Source organism: Mustelus asterias, chromosome 7 (genome assembly GCF_964213995.1).
Source record: "Mustelus asterias chromosome 7, sMusAst1.hap1.1, whole genome shotgun sequence".
Taxonomy (NCBI): Eukaryota; Metazoa; Chordata; class Chondrichthyes; order Carcharhiniformes; family Triakidae; genus Mustelus; species Mustelus asterias.
The window spans coordinates 67509683-67530518 of record NC_135807.1 but is presented as its reverse complement, the minus strand read 5'-3'; the positions used below and the strand labels follow the sequence as shown (position 1 = coordinate 67530518).

The 20836-nt window shown below is 37.9% G+C and overlaps 1 protein-coding gene across 3 annotated transcripts in view; it reads left to right on the top strand.

Annotated features, from left to right (window-relative positions):
• tmem68 (transmembrane protein 68) overlaps positions 1 to 13451 on the top strand; it is a 39698-nt gene extending 26247 nt beyond the window's left edge. For all 3 annotated transcript variants that reach the window (XM_078216184.1, XM_078216183.1, XM_078216185.1), the window contains 3 exons: positions 8327 to 8387; positions 11328 to 11467; positions 12026 to 13451. In XM_078216184.1, the coding sequence (XP_078072310.1) occupies positions 8327 to 8387; positions 11328 to 11467; positions 12026 to 12130 (306 nt within the window). In that variant the 3' untranslated portion in view covers positions 12131 to 13451. The remainder of the gene's footprint in view (positions 1 to 8326; positions 8388 to 11327; positions 11468 to 12025) is intronic.
• Positions 13452 to 20836: the final 7385 nt, after the last annotated feature.

Sequence of the window (20836 nt, the reverse complement as noted above, 5' to 3'; positions counted from 1 at the left end):
CTGACTAGTACAGTACAGGAGAAATATCTCTGCAAGTATTGTTTCATATGGAATTACAAATATGGCATAATCTTTTAAAAATGTATTGACTATATGAAATTGCAGTTTCAATTCAGTATTTCAAACCATCGATTCAAAAATAAATAACCTCTGCTGTATAAAATTAATGGAATAATAATCACGTGTGTAATTTAAATTTATTGAGCAAAATTCAAGTTAAATTAACAGTAGTAAATATGTAGGCATTTGCAGTTAATGCTTTTACACTGCAGTCAAAAATGAAAATAAATTTAAGGTTTATTAAAACATAGTTTGTGATCCACTGCAAATTGTGTTTTTAAGATTAATGGTGCAAATCTTACACTAAAAGTAATGGTGAGGCTATCAGAGCACATTTATTAAGGAGTAAATCAGATGCAATTTAAGGCAACTGCACATGTGCCATTAAACATGAAAATCAGGAAGTTTAGCTGCATTGGTATATGGCCCAGGGACTCAACATTGAAACACATGGAATGCATCAGTTTGCTGTACCCACAAAATTTTCCCCCAAAAATTAGTCTCGTCCATTTTATTTGTGGATTTTTAATGATGTGATGCATCTTAATTACCTCGAGCAATGTCTCTGGCACTGAAAATTAACTATTACATGTATGAATTTTGAAGCCTTTAGATTTTAATTATTGCTGGAGGTTTTTTACAAGTTTTTAAAAAACATTTTCGTTGTCTCTTTCATTTTTCCTTTATTATTTTAATCTTTCCCCCTCATTTTGCTTTCTGTGCATAATTTGTCATTGAAAAAATATATATAACTTGCAGTTCTGCGCTGCTCATTAAGAATTTTTCAGTCTGATTGGATAAGGAGCTAGTTAACTGGTTAATATAGTTGCTTGTCCTATTGACACAAGTCTCTCCCAGTAGAGGGCTCTGCACTGGTGTCGATTTCCAAACACAGCAAGTTTTAGTGCAAAGCCCATAGAAATTCTGCGGGTGAGTGCAATGGCTGACACTGTTCATTCGCAACTACCGTAAAATCCAGGCCAGTGTTCTTATTACTAATGTATAAAGGGATTTTCCAGAATTTAACTGCAAACCCATTAGCTGATTTTAAAAACACTGAAGTTCTATGATTGATACTCCGTGGAACTCTAAGTACTTTTAACAACCTGAACAATGATGTGATTATTTTAATCTAGCTCAATATTTTTGGTAACTGTAGTTGAAAAGCTCAGCGGGCAGGATGATATTGGGTACTGGGTAAGACTCATTCTTGTCAATTCGTGGTGCACCTTCTTTCATTTTGGAAACATCTTAATTAAATCATGTTGATTTTTTTACCATTTTGTTTTAACAATTGTGATCATTGATGCAATATAATGGCATTACCAATGATGTCATCACAGGCCAGTAACTAAGCTAGTAAATTACCTTGCCACATGCCACATAGCAGTATTGCTTTTAAAACTTGACTTTTTTAAAGAGGTGAACCTAGTAGTATTCCAAATTGACTTCTGCAAAAGGCATTTTGCTTGAGAAAATATTTAAATGACCTTCATAACAAATGGGTGCAACATTCAGCTTGGGAATATTTGTAATGATAGAAAGATATTGGAAGGCTGCCATGCTGCAGGTGTTCATCAGTTGGGGACAGTTGGTATTTCCAATACCCATTTACAATGTCTGAAACAGATTGCTGAAACTTGTTTAAAAAGCCAAATTTAGCTGACGATCTGGTGAAGACTAATTAAGTTGCCTTTTTGCAATATCATTCAATTTTAACGTTGCCTATGATCTTGTCAGAGTTATTAGGTATGGAAGTAAGCCTTCGCCAAACCCAGCTATAGAAAGCAGTTTTTCCAGTGGTGACTACCATCACCTTGCTAAGGAGCAGGATGAATGGAAGTCTTCAAAGATTTGATTGCTATCCATTTCAATTGATGGACTCTCCCACACAAAAGGGACCAGGTGCTGTTTGAAAAAGAGAGAGACTGATATCATTATTGATTTATTGTACCCTGTAATTGTGAAGTGAAAATCTATTCTCTACTTTCTGTGGATGCCAGATTATATTGATGGGACACCCATCAAATTAATATATCCAAACAAATAAACATTCATTGTAATGACAGGTTACACTAAACCATCAACTATTTCCATCATGTAAATTTACCCTTGCCCCATACTGTGCTCCCATCTGCATAACTTAAATGTGGCTCCTAATTTAGTATCATCTTCCAATGTTGAATATTGCAACTCTATTTCTTCATCCAAGTCATTGATAAATATGATGAAAACTGAGGGTCCAGTTCATATTGCTGGACATCAACACTTGTCACATCTTGAGAATCAGAGTGCATGCTCTTAACTTCTACTCTGTCTCCTCCTCTCTAACCAATTTCCGACCCATAACACAAGTTTATCTCCAATACCATACCTTTTTATTTTTCAAATGCCTTCTGGCAATCCACACGAACATCATTCATGGACACTGCACCATATTAGTGGCTTCCTCAATTTAAAAAAAAAACTATTTTGATTAGCCAGGCATGAACTACCCCTCAAATCCATGATAACTCTCTGGTCATGTCTTGTCCAACTGCTGCCACATTGTCCCTGAAAAATACTGTGTGTTATGGTTCCTACCAAACTACTTCATCCCTTTCTCTAACAACTGTTAAGACCGAGAATCCAACAATTTACAACATTAAGGTCATATATGATGACCCTCCAGCCACATGTATGCTCCATCACCATGCCTACTTGCATCTCCATAGTATCACTTGTCTCCAGTCCTGTCTCAGCTCATCTGATTCTAAAATTGTCATCAATACCTTTATTACCTTTGAACTCTTAGCTAACCTTTAGCTTCCACTCCCCATAAATTTGAACTTGTTCCAAACTCTGCTGTTCAAATCCTAACTTACAGCAAGTTCCATTCATGCATCACCCCTCTGCTTACTGATCTACATTGGCTCCCGATCTGGCAATGCTTTGATTTTAAAAATACACGATATTATTCTCAAATTCTTTCTATGGCCTCCATCCTCCTTATCCTTGTAACCTCCTCCAGTCCTAAAACATTCCAAATTCTCTGCCCAGCTCCAGTCCTGGTCTCTTGGCCACCCCCAAATGTAATTGGCAACCAGATCTTCAACTGTCTTGTATATAAACTCTGGACTTCCCTCCCTAAAACTCTGTGCCTCTTCATGGATCCTCCTCCTTGAAGGTGCTCTATAAAAACTACATGTAGCTCAGTGCCAAATTTTGTTTCACACTCTGTGAATAGCCTTGGGACATTGAACTATGTTTTGTAGGTATTACATAAATGTAATTTTATGTTGATAATTCTATTAGCTTCCCTATAACTGATGTTCAAATGACAGGTCTGTTGTTCCCACCTTCTACCTCCCATTTTCCTTAAATAATGGAGTGGCACAAGACACATTCCAGCATTCGGGGATTCCAGGATTATGACTGAAATGTTTGTGTTTTCATCTATTTATTTTGCAAGCGTGGATGGTCCTGAAGGCTTGTGTTTTTTAAGTTGTATTATCATTTCTTACGAGTCATAAAATTGTTACAACATGGACAACCCCCTCACTCCTCCCATCCCAGGAGATAAATGGGAAGACTGATGTCTCTGACAGTGCTGGGGCTGATGAATTGGGAGATACTCCCATTGCCACCTACCCCTCTTACTGCATGCACCTCAATTGCACACTCACTGCAGACACAGTGAAATCTGTTAGCCCGCCTCTGCAATGGAGTGTGCAGAATCAATTTGCCATCTCCACAGGTCACATCATTCCTAATTGGATGGTGATTCTGGAGGCAATGGAAGGGGGTGGGAGAGGAGAGCACGGTGGCACAGTGGTTAGCACTGTTGCCTCTCAGCACCAGGGACCCAGGTTCCACTCCCGGCTTGTCTGCAGAGTCTGCACGTTCTCCCTGTGTCTGCGTGGGTTTCTTCTGGATACTCCAGTTTCCTCCCACAGTCTGAAAGACTTGCAGATTAGATGCATTGGCCATGTTAAATTCTTCCTCAGTGTACCCGACCAGACGCTGGAGTGTGGCAACTACGGGATTTTCACAGTAACCTCATTGCAGAGTTAATGTAAGCCTAATTGTGACGCTAATAAATAAGCTCGAAACTTTAAAAACTTAATGCCGTGATTCTCCCATCCCGACCCGCAACTTTTCTGGCGGGTCGGGGTGGGAGATGCGTGTTGCTGGCTTTGTTCCGGGACTTGCGCATGCGCCAGGAACGCATATGCGTCTCCCAGAGCCAGCAAACAGTCGCCGGTCAGACCACGTTGGAAACCGGCGGGAAGGCAGGTAAGTAATTTGAATCTTTTTAATATGTTTTAAATGTATTTTAAATATAATTATTGGGAACTTACCGGTCCTGATTGAATCTCCCACCCCACCAGGAGCACTTCATTCCGGTGGGGTTTACACTAGCTCCCCACGTTCGGGGAACGAGTGGGAGACCCCGCCGGAATGAAGGACGGGGCAATCCTTCCCACACAAGCACTGACTGCTTTTCCTCCTCCATTCCCACCGTCCAAGTCCCCAGACATTCCTTCCAGATGTAATAGCAATTTACTTGTACCTCGTTCAAGTTAGTGTACTGCATTCGCCATTCACAGTGTGAACTTTTCTACATTAGAGGAACCAAATCACATTAAGGGACCACTTTACAGAACACCTCTATTCAGTCCGCAAGCAATGACCCTGAGCTTATGATCAATTGCCATTTTAATTCTGCACGTTGCTTACCACCCTGACCTCCCTGTCCTTGCCGCCTTGCACTGTTCTGATAAAGCTCAAGGTAAGCTTGAGGAACCTCACCTCATCCTTCAGTTCGGCATTTTACAGCTTTACGGACTCAAAATTAAGTTTAACAATTTCAGCTCATTTCCTTTTGGAAGGCAGCTTTGGATGACAATTCTGCTGTTCCCAGGCCCTCTTTTATTTATTTGATTATAACATTGCCATCTCTTTGCACCATCATCCCTTTTTTGTAAGTAAATCATTCTTGCCTTTTTTATTCTCTTGCCTCCTCCCTCTGTATTGCTTAAAACTCTATTCTTGTTACATCTCTTTCTTTTCCAGCTCTGATGAAAGATCATCAACTTGAAATGTCAAGTCTTTTTCCCACAGGTGCTGCGTGATGACCTGAGTATCTTAAGCATTTTCTACTTTTATTTCAGTATTCCAGCATCCATAGTGGTTTGCTTTTGTATTAAGGTATTTGTGCATGTCCTGGTTAGCTTTAACCATCTTTAACAGTTATCAGGACTACCTAACAACTGATATTTTACCCATTCCCTCTATTTGGAAATTAACACATTGGCCTTGATTTTGTGGTCAACGGTAAACAAAAATGTTTGCCATTCGTTGAACTTATGCTTGCCCACAAACTTTTTGTGAAGCTTTACACTTAAAATTTAGGACATTAAAAACTGTAGCATTCTCGATAGGGAATCTGGGACCTTTCTGAATAGCAATGTGTGTCACCATAATTAATCTGACTGAGATGCGCAATTTCTAAAACATGAAGTGCCAGTTAGAAGCCAAATTTTATACAGAAAACAAAATGAAGAGAGGGAAAGGTAGATAACATTAAGAGACAAAGATTTTTTTTTAAAAGGTATTTTTATTTTATTAAAGTCTCCAATAATAATTAAAGTCTAAACAAATGAATTAATTTGTAGTGTCAGAGGGATTACTTGACAATCATTAAACACACTGTAAAAAAATTCAGTTAGACTTGAAAGAGGAATTCCTTACTTTTTCCAGCATAGTATCGTGGGTAAGTATTGTTTCTTGGTGAGGTATTGTTATAAGCAAGCTTCTGAAGGAGCAAGGCCACTTGGACAGCAACTTCCTAATTTCTGCTTTTATCTGCACATATGTGGAAATACCAGAGGGTTGCTGTCTAGCAAGGGGATTGGCACGGTGACACAGTGGTTAGCACTGCTGCCTCACAGTGCCAGGGATCCAGGCTTGATTCCCGGCTTGGGTCACTGCCTGTGTGGAGTTTGCACATTCTCCCCTTGTCTGTGTGGGTTTCCTCTGGGTGCTCTGGTTTCCTCCCACCGTCCAAAAGATGTGCAGGTTAGGTGAATTGGCCATGCCAAAATCTCCCTCAGTGTACCCGAACAGGCGCGGGAGTGTGGCGACTAGCGGATTTTCACAGTAACTTCATTGCAGTGTTAATGTAAGATTATTTGTGACTAATAAATAAACTTTAAAAAAACATTAACTAGTCTATTCTATTGGCGAGCTGATGGCCTCACAGTTACTTCTACTGCAAATTTAAGCTGAACTGTTCACTTAACATGTCTGGCATTTCTTCATTGTTCATTATGGTTTCATCCACATTTAATGAACCCACGTTCCCCTTTATCACTCTTAATACATTTGTGAAAAACATTTACCATCAACTTTGATAGCCGTTGCATTTTTCTTTATGTATTTTATAATTTTCTCTATAATTTTATTGCTTTTTATAGCTTTCCCAGTCTGCTGGATTTTGACTTTTCTTTGCATTTGTGTACGTTTTTTCATTTAGCTTGACACATTTGCTTCGTTGGTTGGGCCTCAACTGCAGTATTGTGTCCAATTCTGAACTCCACCCTTTCTAGGAATATCAAGGCCTTGTAGTGGGTACAGAGGCGATTTATTAGAATGGTACCAGGAATGAGGGACTTCAATTATGTGGCGAGATTAGAGAATCTGGGATTGTTCCCCTTGGAGCAAAGAAGGTTAAGAGCAGGTAGAGTACCCTCCAGTTATACACCTGCCTCCCCAAGTAATCCTGGATCCCATTGTAATTGTGATGGACATTCCAGCCCTTCTGCCATGGAACCAGCTGCTGGGAAAATTCCGCCCTTCGACTCTGAGTCAGAGACTTCGGACTATGGCAGAAGGTTACGACTTGCTTGCCTGGACTTTCTTACCCAGGAAATGTTCGACAGAAAATCCTAGTCTAACATCTGGGTATTTATAGAAATTGTATCATGCATTTAAAAATTCAATTGCCAAACTAAAGGTTATATTCTTTAAAAATATGAACCATGAAATTACATGTTCATAAACAGCTACATCTTTTGTCGTTGCTCAGTTAGCACTGCTGCCCCACAGCGCCAGAGACCCAGGTTCAATTCTAGCCTTTGGTGACTGTGTGGAGTCTGCATGTTTTCCCCGTGTCTGCGTGAGTTTCTTCTGGGTGCTCTGGTTTACTCCCACACTCCAAAGATGTGCAGGTAAGGTTCATTGGCTATGATAAATTGCCCCTTGGTGTCAGTAGATTAGCAGGGTGAATACATTGGGTTAGGGGGCTAGGGCCTGGGTGGGATTGTTGTTAATGCAGGCTCGATGGGCCAAATGGCTTCCTTCTGCACCATAGGGGTTCTATGAGTCTGTGATTTCCCTTACTGAAATCCTTTTATTCCACTGCTGTAATTCGGTTATAAATTCTCTGTCTCAGTTCCATCCTATCTCTGCAATATAGTCCAGTTGTTTATCTTCTCACAAATGCATTATTTCTCTGACTTTCACCTTCTGGTCATTCTTCCTTATTTCCAAACCTCACCAACTCTAGTAACATTTTCAGCGGCATTAGTTCTAAGCATCTCTAGTTCGCCGGTTTTAAACTAAAAAAAATCTTTCTTTTGATTTTGCCCCCTAAGTGTTTTTCTTTTTGGCTTCATCTGAAGTATTTTTGGATTTTTGATACATTAAAAGCTTTAAGATGCAATTCTTGGATAAACTTAACAGTCTGTAAGGCGACTACTCATGGTTAGTTGGAAGTTAGTAAATATTTCTTATGTTATGGAGTGCGAGCAGTAGAAGAAGAACTGCAATTCATTAAATTCTGCCCTGTCCACTGTTTAAAATATTAGTGCTATAAAATTATGCTTTTAATTACTGAAGGAAATGATGGCAGCAGGATCTAGATTAGAAGAGACAGTGTCAGTAATAACTACAAAGTCAATTTGGGCTTGGAAGATGTTAAAAAGATAACTAACCAAAACTTCATTGTGTTAAAAGGTGACAATTTTGTAATCCTTGCTGCTAACCTCGTGACCCATGTTGTATGTGATGACATATAATTCAAAAATGTTAATGTTTTATTTTGTTCCATTGTTGGCTCTGAAAAGTATCAATTTAAGTCCAGCATAATTCACAGATTCACCTTTTTCACTGCATTATTTGTGCTAATTAATTAAAATGTATGTTTCTAAAAGATTTTATGTTGTGCAATATGCTAATTGTAAAATACGTCCTGTGTTTCTTTGACTTTGTTTTCCATTTTTAGCCCATTATTCCTATGTTTACACGGAATATTCGAGAAGGATTTAGAACTTTTGGATGTTTTGGTAAGTAACATCTTTGCTCCTATAGTAAATCTTAATTATAAATTGTAATGTATTTAATGCTATTAGCTATACACATTACAATTCTATCACTTAACTTTTTATAGAAATTTATTAACAATGAAGTATGCTTCATATTTTAAATTACACCGCGGAATTAAATAATTTCCCATTTGCTTGCACTTGATTATGCTCCAATATTGCCTAGCCAGTGACTTCCACATTATGTGAACAAATCGTGAAAAAGTATATCTGGTGGTGTGCCCAGTATTTTGCATAATAAATGACCAGCTGTGCAGCAACATTTGACACAATATTGAAATCTCCATCTGAGATCCATGTTTGCACCTAAACTTTCATGAAGCATTATCTGTAATGCGTAAATTTTAGCCATGTTAGAATTGTGAGCATTCTGACCCTGCAAGTGATGCTCAACCAAATAAATTTGATTTAAACATTAAAGCAGGATAGTATTATTTCTATGAAATGATATAATAACCTTGGTGCAGAGGGGATAAATACATATTCTTGTAGCTGTAAATGGATTGGAACAAAGAACAACAATTTCAGAATTGTTTAATACAAAATAAATTAAAGCTAGCATTTGATCCAAAGAGGAGTCATATAAGGTTGCTAGAAAAAGTTGCAAGCCTGAGGAATGGGAGCACTTTAGAATTCACTAAAGATGGACTGGGAGATTGATTAAGAGAGGAAGAATAGAGCATGAGAGTAAACTTGCAAGGAACAAAAAAGCGGACTGTAAAATCTTCCACAAATACATAAAAGGAAAAAGATTAATGAAGCAAATGTAAGTCCCTTACCATCCAAAACAGGAGAATTGATCATGAAGAACAAGGAAATAGTGCAGCAATTCAACAACTAGTGTGGTTCTATCTTCACAGAAGACACAAATAACTTTGCTAGGGCAGCCAAAGGTCTGGTGAGAAGGAGGAATTGAAGGAAATTGGCATTAGTAAACAAATAGTGCTGGAGAAATTACTGGGACTGAAAGCTGAAAAATCCCCAATGCTTGATAATCTACATCCCAAGATACTAAAGGAGGTGCCATGGAAATAGTGGATGCGTTCGTTGTCATCTTCCAAAATTCTGTAGACTTTGGAACAGTCCCAGCAGATTGGAGAGTGGCAAATATTCCCTACTATTTAAAAAGGAGGGAGGCAGAAAATTGGAAATTACAGACTTGTTAGCATAACATCAGTAATAGGGAAAATGCTAGTCTTTTATGAAGGATGTGATAACAGGGTACCTAGAAAATATCAACAGGATTCGTCAAAGTCAACATGCATTTATGAGCGGGAAATCATGTTTGACAAACCTACTGGAGTTCTATGAGGACATAACTAGCAGAATAGATACTGGAGAAATGGTGGATGTGGCATATTTGGATTTTCAGAAAGCTTTTTGATAGTCCCACATAAGAGTTAGTGTGCAAAATTAAAGCATTTGGGATTGGAGGTGAAGTGCTGGCATGGATTGAGAATTGGTTAGCAGGCAGGAAACAGAGTAGGAATAAATGGGTCTCTTGGAGTGGGAGGTGATGACTAGTGGGGTATCACAGGAGTCAGTGCATAGGCCCCAGCTATTCATAATATATATTCGCAATTTGCATGAGTTCAAATATAATATTTCCAAGTTTGCTGAAAACACAAAACTATGTGGAATTGTGTGAGATGAGGAAGATGTTAAGGGTCTTGAAGTTGACTTGGACATTTTGAGTGTGTGGGCAAATACCTGCAGGTGCAGTATAATGTGAATAAATGTCAAGTTATCCACCTCGAACAGAGAAACAGAATGGCAGAGCATTATTTAAATGGTGATAAATTGGAGAATGTTGACATGCAAAGGGACCTGGGTATCCTTGTACGTCAGTCACTGAAAAAAACATGCAAGTGCAGCAAGTGGTTAGGAAGGTAGATGGTATGTTGGCCTTCATTGCAAGATGATTTGAGTACAAGAGCAAGGATGTCTTACTGCAGTTGTACAGGGCCTTGGTGGGACCACACCCAGAGCAGTGTGTGTGCCTTTGACCTCCTTACCTAAGGCAAAATATTTTTGCCATTGAGGGATTGCAGCAAAAGTTCACCAAACTGATTCCCGGGATGGCAAGATTGTTATACGAGGAAAAATTGGGTCAACTAGTTCTATGTTTCCTGAAGTTTAGAAGAATGAGAGGGGATCTCATCGAAATGTATGATTTCTGACAGGGTGGAACGGACTGGATGCAGGGATGATGTTTCCGCTGGCTGGGGTGCCTAGAATAAGGGGTCACAGTCTCAGATACAGGATCAGCATTTAGGATAGAGATGACACTTTTTTTCAATCAAAGGGTGCTGAACCTGTGGAATTCTCTACCACAAGGCTGTGGAGGCCAAGTTGCGATGTATTTAAGAAATAGATAGCTTTGTTGACAGTAGTCGTCTCAAAGGATATGGGGAGAGAACAGGAATATGGTGTTGAGATAGAGGATCAGCCATGATCACAAATGATGGTGGAACAGGCTTGATGGGCTGAGTGGTCTCCTCCTGCTCCTATTTTCTGTTTCCATGATAATGTGTATACCAGAATGTCTGTCATCTCCTTTGTAAATTCCTTTCCCAGCCTCAGTTTTGTAACAAAAATTAGACAAAATTGTTCCTTTTGTTTTTTTCCAAAACTAAAATTGGAAACTGTGCTCATAACCAGTGTGGCAAAGTAACCATAAATGTTACCGATTTAATAATTTTCCCTATGTAGTACAATTGTTAAGTTTATATTACACTTTAGATCTTATTAACCAATCTTTCAAGAAAATATTATAATATTTTCTTTGTACTTCAGGTTGGAATGTGTGCCCATATGGCATTTTCTAGAGGTTTGCCACATTGAGTGTTGTGTAGTGTTTTAATCCGAAGTGCAACTTTCTCTTTTCTTAATATTTCACAGGTATATGTAGATGGTTGTATGAAAAATTTAAATGGCCATTTGTTCCCACTTATGGAGGTTTTCCTGTCAAGTTTTGTACCTATTTGGGAGATCCAATTCCTTATGATCCCAATATAACTTCTGCTGAGTTGGCTGATAAGGTAATTTGTTTTCCTGTAAGTGTGTTGTTTTGCAATTGGGCACTTCATAATTTAGGGGGAAAAAACTACAACGTTTCAAAGTCCCAATATCTCTATGCTGAAGACAAATATTTGATGGACTTCATAACTTAATGTTATGGTGCAGAGACTTGTACCTTCAGCCTTCTACAAGGCGACTTTCTGATTGTGCTTAATGGTTGGGAGATACCAAGCAGGCTCGAGGGCTTTTCGGAAGGAAAGGGAAACTGAGGAGGTCCATCTACATTGTTATCACATAATGTCCAAAGACCAATTAGTGATTAAAATAGGTAAATTAGTGTAGTAACACTCTCTTCTTCTTCTAGTTTATTGTGTATTGACATAAAGTGAGCATGGAGTCATTTTTTAAGTAGATGCGCAAAGGATTGAATTTTATGCAATAATAATAAGATTGGTGGTCTCCCCAAATATGTTTAGATGGAGGTTGACTGAAAACTGTGATACGCCTGCAGCAAATCAGTGTTTCGAGGCTAAGGTGATTTGTAACACACTCATAACGCTATCTTTTCATCTTTCTAGGCAAAGCAAGCTGTGCAGAGCTTAATAAACAAACACCAAAAAATACCAGGAAACATACTTCGGGCCCTTTTAGAACGTGTTCACTGGGGACAAAAAGATGAATGACTATACACTTTTGACAACACATTTTAGTGAACACTTTTTAAAAACATTTTCTTTTCATTCTCAAGTGTCTACATCTATACAAATATTGAATAATGTTTGCTGTTATACATTAAAATAATTTTGTTGAAAAAGTCTTTTGCACCAGTATTGATGTTACCTGACAGTTTTAGTACTGAATATGGCATAGCATTTTGCGTTGCCATTATATGGTGTTATATTGAGTGGAGAAGCATGGTTCAGTTGCCCCTTTCAATTGCATCTTGATCTCAGTGTGTTTCTGTGGAGAGATACTGAGCAAAGGCACAATGCCTTGCTTTGGAATTTGAGGGTAGGTTGTCCTGGGTCAGCTTGCCATATGGCTTTAGAAGTAGGCTGGAGAATGTCAATGACAGAGTACTGGGAGCAAATTTTTTATAAGAGATAGCTGACCTAGAAAGATCTGTATGGAAAGGAGGAAGGGATTAATTTTATACTCTCTAGGGTTGGAGGTTGAGGAAGTTGTAAAGAAGACAAAACTGATGTGCTACAAATATAAGTACACCAGATGAAGTACTGGAAATTTCTGAAATTTAATCCCAATCTGATATCAGAACATAAATTTGTTAACCTGTAACTTTCAAGCTCTGTGATTTTCTGTTTTTAACTAGATGGTTGTATTCTGTCCACTGTTATGTTTGCCATCGGTGCAGTTCATGCAGTAAATAACATCTCAGTATAACAAGGAGCCTTGTTACAGTAGCATGCTGTTTAGTTCTCATTGATTTGGGACATTTTTGCACCCCAGTTCAGATCTAACCATGTATACATTGGGACCGCTCATGGCAATTTCAAGTTCTAATCAAACTGTTCCGTCTATCTTGACTTGTTTTAATGAGTTGCAATCAGTAATTTGAATCAGCTCCCAAACTGATTTTTAAAAATTTCCGCATGTTCGGTGTATATGGTGAACCTTATAGTTTCAAATTTGTGAAAGCTAAAAGATGTCTGTCATCTACTTAATTGCAAAATTTGATGAATATTGAATTTTGCAATTACTGTGATTATTGGAATTAAAAGCCTAGAAAAATTCTGATTAGTTTGAAAAATTATGGTATATATGTTAAGGTTGTGGAGGAAAGGGAAAGTTTGGGATGTAAAATAATTGTATCAGGGTGTTCCAAATGTAGCAGTTCATTTATCATGGGTGTCCTGCTTTTGCTTAAATATAAATAGAAAAGAATAATGAAAATTTGTGTTTTTTTTTGAACAGTTCATTTAGGTGCATGATGAAACTCTTGGTTGTAGTTGGGATATATCGAAGACTGTTCAGGAAAAGATGATGAACAAAAAAGATAAATTCTTCTGTTTGTGCCAATCATTCTAATTAATGTTTTAAATCTATTTAATTAAATTAGCTAACTGACATAATCAGACAGCGAACTAGATCCGCCAGTTCTGGTCTTTGTGCCATTCTTGATTGATTGTGCCTTCAGCCTTCTGTGTTCCACACTCCATCCTTCCCTTCCTAAACCACTCTATATTTTGCTTAAAGCACACCTCTAACTGACCTTGTGGAGATCCCTCCAAGTCACCTCTGACTTAGCATCCATTTTGTTTGATTATTGTGAAGCATCTCAGCATTGTTTTTTGCATAATGTATCTGTCTGAGCAGAATTCAGAGTTAAAGGCTAGAGGTATATAAGCATTTAGGCTAAATAACTAGATGCTCTGTTAAGGATATAAGTAATTCAGGTTTGGCCAACACATGGACATCAGAATGGGAGTTATTAGAATACTTGAATTTAAAAATGCATTTACCCAACTCTCCAGTAATGGTTGTTAAAGCTAATAAGGCAGTTGTACGAGATTTCATCAGCACTTCTAATTTAGAGTGAGCAGGTACTGTTCCAAAAAAAAAGGTCTGAGTCAAATAATGCCCTTATTCTTCAATATGATTACGCCATAATTGAAAATACTACCAATTATTTCACTAAACATCATCCTTCAGCAATTTTACTTGTACAATTCCCCTCTATCCTGACTTGGAACTATATCACTATTCCTCAATGTCACTGGGTCAATAACCTGTAACTCTGTTCCTAACAGCACCATGGGTTTACCTACATAGACTGCAGTGGTTTAAGAAGGCAGCTCACCACCGCCTTCTCAAGAGCGGTTAGGAATGAAAAATAAATGCTGGCCTAACCAGAGATACCCACATCCCTTGAATGAATAAATCTTAAAGAAACATCATCACCAAGCTTGACAGCTTTGACTCATTTCTGCTGAACCCCGCAAAGCACATACAAACTTAAAGATACTCTTTGGTCCTTAAGCTATCAGTTTGAAAATTATTTGTGTTCTTTTAGCAGACTCTGTCTCACTCCAAACAAATATCCTAGTTCTCTGCCCAAAGCACATGATTGTAAAATTCTTTGATCTTTTGATCCTGACATACTCCCATTTGCCAAAATAATAATGGTACATTTTGTGCACATCTGTACAAAGAAATGTTTTTTAAACTTGGCCTGCAATTTCTTAAGCAGAATATTTAAAAGGTCAAAGGGGCAATTATATTTTACACAAAGTTTCTCTTTGTGAGATAAACCGACGTAATACTCTTAAACTGCCATTGCCACTGTTCAGATCAACTTTTCTTAGTCTGTATTTTCTTTTGGATCACAACAATCCGTGTGATGTGGCCAAAATCAAGACCAGTTTATTTCACCATGGATGCCCAGGGCTTTTCAAATTAACTACCAATTATTATTTTTGGATGACAATTTGTGTTTCTTGTCAGATAATGTATCTAGTTCTCTGCCCAAAGCACGAGATTGTAAGATTCTTTGATCTATTGATCCTGTCATACTCCCATTTGCCAAAATAACTGTGGTCCGTTTCGTGCACAACTGTACAAATAAATTTTTTTTTAAAACTTGTCCACCATTCCCACTAGAAGTGAAAGGATTTTTGTTTGGAATACACTGGTTTTCCTTTAGCACATTTTTTCACAGCTAGATTAATTTTGGTGTATATTTAAACTACCTGTGTACTATTAATGTATCTATATCACTGAGGAGTGAAATAACAGATTTAAAGGGACTTTTTAATTTATTGCCTCCCATGACCAGCTTTTGTAACTTGAAGCATTTCTTAAAGGATACCATAGTCCATAGTCCCCAGAATGTTTGAGAACTCAGGGCTGAAAGAAATAATTTTAAAAAGCATAGAATTTTTTTTACAACATAAGGGTATTCCAAACTTCTGCACAATGAATTACTTTGCAATTCAAAGCACTGTTATGTAGACAAACACCACAGCCAATATATACACAGCAGGGACCTACTATGAGATAAGTGCCCTAATATTCTATTTTTGAAGTGTTGATAATGATAGAAAGTGAAGGAGAAATATTGCACAGGATGCAGGAACTCCTCTGTCCTTTTTGAACAGTGCAAAAGGGAGACTTTACATCAACTGAACAAGCAGTTGGGGGCTCGGTTTAGCATCTCATTCAAAATGTTGCACTGCTGATAGTACAGTCGGTAGTGCACTAAATTTTCAAGTTGGCATTTAAATTGACCTGCAAAATTGAGGCATTCAAGTCACAGGGTATATCATCAATAATTTTCAACTTTCAGAGAATAGAACAAAAAATCCTAATGTCTACATTTCTAGTGAAGATATATTTGAACCACTGCCATGTATTTAAAAGTGAAGTAATTATATAGTCCAGTGTGGGTTAGGTTGATTTCACCATACTAAATTGACTCTGTCAGGGGGATTAGCAGGGTAAATGCGTGGGGTTACGGGAATAGGGTCTGGGTGGGGTTGTGGTCGGTACAGACTTGATGGGCCGAATGACCTCCTTCTGTACTGTAGGGATTCTATGGGTTCTAGAGTTTAACTCGAGTTGCTGTTCTGATGGACCAAAAATATCCCGAAATAAAGATCAGTAGATTTCGCACTGATCAATTTTAGTTAAATGATATTTGCAGATTCTGTTTTTTAAATTTGTTTCTCCCTTTTACTTTCTGTTTCTATTTCCCTTCCCCTTATATTTAATCCATCAATTTTTAATTGTTTAATGTTTAATAACTTATCAACTTATGCATTGGTTTAACTTGCAGCAGGAACTTTTATCAAGACTGTCTAGCTTGCTGAATTTTGCAAAATAGTGGTCATTGCTTGTCAGGGTGTGCTAGAATGATCAGCAGAGGTATTTCAGCCCTACATACCACAAGTGGAATAGTGACCAGTTTTGGTTATTCTACTTGCAGAAAAGAAAGACCCTGATAGTTCAAGAAATGATGGTGGGAAAAAAAACCCAGATAATTAAGTTATAGTCTAAATAATTTAACCCACTTCCAAAATTGAAATTCCACATGACTGGAAAATTTCAAAGTAATTTTCCCAGAACAAAATCTTCTTTATACATATGTCAGAAAACAAGTATGAAAAACAACCACCATGTTGGTGAATACAGTAGGTTTATTTCTGGTATTGCTGCCAGTTGTGCAAGATTCCCACTTAAGGAGCTAGCAGCACAAACAGAATGCAAAAAGATGATTCATCTGTATGTTGTTTTTCACTGCACACTCTGTTCTGAAAAGCACAGCTTCAAAGACATTGCCTTCGATGCTTTCTATTTTTTCTAAACTTTGTATTCTCAGAGTTTCTGATATTATCCCTTTTTGGAGATTATTAAGTGAATGTTACACAATCCGCTGTTACTGCTCTGGGAAAATGAATGCATCTGAAAGTGGAACATTTCAGCAACATTGAATGTTGGCTGTAATGTCCCATGTGAAAAGATCTGCATGCAAGTGAATCAAAACATTTCACATCTATCAATCACTTATTCAGTGATGCTAGTAATTATTTTACCAAGCAGTCAGTTGAGCTATTTAAAACCTGCATGTATTTCTGTGGAGTTTGTGTGTGCGCAACATATAAAATACTCTTATTTTATTTTCATGTTCTGATGTCAGAGTGTGGACTAAAATGAATGTGAAATTTTTTCTTCATCCATTACTTTTATCACTGATATCAGTGTACATCAATTGTGTATTGTTTACTATGAAAGTCCATTGATAGTGGTTGAAAATAAAAATTAAACATGTTTATATATATATTTTATATAAAATAAGATAATCTGAAATGAATTACTCAGGTGTAGATGAACAGAAATTGGATTTCAGCTCATGAATCCAAAGCCACGTTGGATGATTTTTAAAAATTATATCCCCGATGTTGATTATTATGTATGCTTTTTTCCTACTGAAGTTTAAATGTTGATTGTTATAACAATATCACTTAATTGTACAAGAGGTTTTTCCATGTTTCTTCCTACGCTATCGGAAATATAATTTTAAAACAAATCTGTGGTGATTTCTGTATGTACTGTTTTAAATCTTTGACTATTTCAGGATTCTGTCTTTATCAACTGGTTACTTATTGCAAAATTATACCTGAATTGCTTTAATATTTTTCTGATTATTGTAATTATGTTAATTGTGAAAACTATTTGAAAACTTTTCCTATAGCACAAAAAATAATTGTCTTTTGTTTACCTATTTATACTGTGTGTAGTTGAGTAGTTTATGATGGAAATACATTTTGATTGGTTTATTTAACAATACAAGTGCCAAGTCCTGCTGTTTGGAATGTGTTTTTGAAGTGCTCGGGATGTCCTCACCTCCTCATTGAAATAAAACTTTACTGTGCATCATGCCCTTTCAGAGACTTTTTATAGGATTAAAAATAAAATTACATGAGGCATTTCCTTAAAAAAACAGATTTTGATTTAGCATCCATTTTCTTCTTGAATGTTCCAGAATATTTGTTTTTGTTTTTAAATGGAGTGTTGACACCATTTGAGATTTGCTACCCTGGTACAAAGTATGTCAAATTAACCAAGTTGCTACAGCCTCCTGAGTTTCTAACTGTTTCTGCTGATAATGCAGTATCCTTAATGCTAGCAGTGCTCAGTGATCACTCTCTCAACTTATTATTTTGACCCTTCTTGACTCTTCACCTTCGTTGCACTCCCTCCACAAAAGTACAAAAATGGACTTATTGCTAATTGCAATTACTTTTAAGAGGTATTTCAGGTCTCTTAATATAGAGGGTGCTAGTCTAATCTGGTTGGCAGGTAGTCGGGCGATAGGTTGGGAGGTGGTTGGGGGCAGTCTGTTCTAGTCAGGTGTGTTGTCAAGGGGGTGGAGAGGGTCATGATTTCTTACCTCCCACTGGACCATATCCTCACTACCAAATATCAAGCCATTGTGGCTTGGACCATCACTGATCTCATTCTTTGGCGATCTTCCGCTGCCTCCAACCTCATAATTCCCCAAATCCCAATAACCAGATTCTACCTTCTTCCCAAGATCCATAAGTAAGACTGCCCCAAATGACCTATTGTTTAAATCTGTTCCTGCCCCATTGAACTTATTTTTTCCTACATCAACTCCATTTTTTATCCCCTGGTGCAGTCTCTTCCTACCTCCATCGACTACCTTCTGATGCCTTATGTCACTTCAACAGTTTTCTGGCCCTAATCATCTCCTCTTCACAATGGATACCTAATCCCTCTACACCTCCATTTCACCCCCCCCCCCCCTCCCCCAATTACCTGGACAGTCTCGGAGCTCTCTATTCTTCCTCAAATGGAGACAACCAATTCCCATGCACCACCATCATTCTGCCTGCCCGAGCTCACAATATGGTCTCTACGTTGGGGTGACCAAACTTAAGCTGGTGACCTCTTTGCGGAATATGTATATTCAGTCTGCAAGCATGACCTCAAGCTTCTTGTTGCTTCTCATTTTACTTCTTCTCTTGCGCTCATGCTGACCTTTATGTCTATGGCTGCAACAATGTTCCAATGAAACTCGAGCTGAAGGAACAGTGCCTTATTTTTCAACTCTGTGCTCTAGCCTTCTGGACACAACATTGAGTTCTGCAACTTTTGATCATAACACTGACTCTATCTTGTTATTTTATTCTGTTGGCTTTGTTTCTTTATCCCTTCATCTTGCATTCAGATGGGTTTTATGTAGTAATTCATGGCTCATTTGGAAGCAGCCTTTGTTTTTTGTACTATATCCATTAACACATTCTTTGGCTGTTGCATCATGAAAGCTTTTGTTGTTAGTCTGTCTGGTCCTCGACCCTATCGCAGATCTCCTTTGTTCTTTCTGCTCCCTCTCCCCCTTCCACTAGCTTCAAAGCTCTTACATTTCCATCTTTCTTTAGATCTGATGAAAGGTTATTGATCCTGTTTCCCTGTTGACTCTGTTTCACGTCACACATATGTGGCCTACTGAGATTTCCAGCATTTGTTCTTATGGGTGATTGGGAGGGTTTGTTGTAGATTTACTCAGGTGTTAGACCATGTTATAATCTGTCCAATATTTCATGGGTAAATCAGCAAGTAAGTCCAAAGTCTGAGGCTCTAGCTCAGAGGCCGAGATATTCAAACAGACGTTTAAACTTGCCAGGCATTCTTCTGATGGGTCCACATGTCCAGAGTTCCAAAGAATCCTGATGAGCATTTTCCTGCCATGCAGCTGGTTTCGGAACATCTGGAGATGTCTTGGAGAACATCTTGGCCCATTGTTTTTATTTTGTTAAAAAGTGAGCATCCAATAGTTTGATAACTAGTACTAGTTTGTAGTTTGTAAAAAGAAAAACTGGACTTAATTGCTTTCATTATGAAGTTAAAGCGATCAGTAAACATGAGGTTAGAAACTAAGCACATTTTCCTGCAGGGTATGAAAATGGAGTTTACTGGAAGAATTGATGGCAACATCCTCTTTTCACTGTGAAGTGACATTTGTTATTAATTACTGTCTTGTTTTATTTGGTTTCTTATGGACTGGACCAATCCGAGGATGCCTGTAAACATCTAATGAAATTATTCCTGTAATTTGCCCTCAGTGGTAACTATACTACCAGTTACTGAGACAGGTGTATCAATACGTTTCCAGGTTTGATCATTAGTCTTCTGTTTTCTTCTGGATCAAATGTTATGGACGATACAACTGGCTTCTATCCACCCCCAAACAGTCAAGCCAAACGCAGGAAAATGGGAAGAAAATTATCGAAGGTACTTGTTATTAACATAGAAAATAGGTGTAGGAGTAGGCCATTTGACCCTTCAAGCCTGCTTTGCCATTCATTATCATGGTTGATCATCCAACTCAATAGCCTGATCCTGCCTTCCTCCCACATCTTTGATCCCCTTCACTCCTAGAGCTATATCTAACTTGAAAACATACAATGTTTTGGCCTCAACTGCTTTCTGTGGTAATGAATTCCACAGGTTTACCACTCTCTGAAGAAATTTCTCAACTCGGTCCTAAAAGGTATCCTTAGACTATGACCTCTGGTCCTAGACACCCCCACCATGCATCCTTCATGTATCTACCCTTTGTAGTCCTGCTAGAATTTAATAAGCCCCCTCTCCCAGTTCTTCTGAACTTAAGCAACAAATATAATTTTAACCACTCAATCTCTCCTTATACATCAGTCCTGCCATCTCAGGAATCAGTTTGGTAAATCTTCACTGCGCTCTATAGCAAGAACATCCTTCCTCAGATAAAGAGACCAAAACTGCACCCGCTATTCCAGGTGTGGCCTCACCAAGGCCCTATATAATTGTAAGACATCCTTGCTCCTATACTCTAATCCTCTTGCCATGAAGGCCAACATACCATTTGCTTT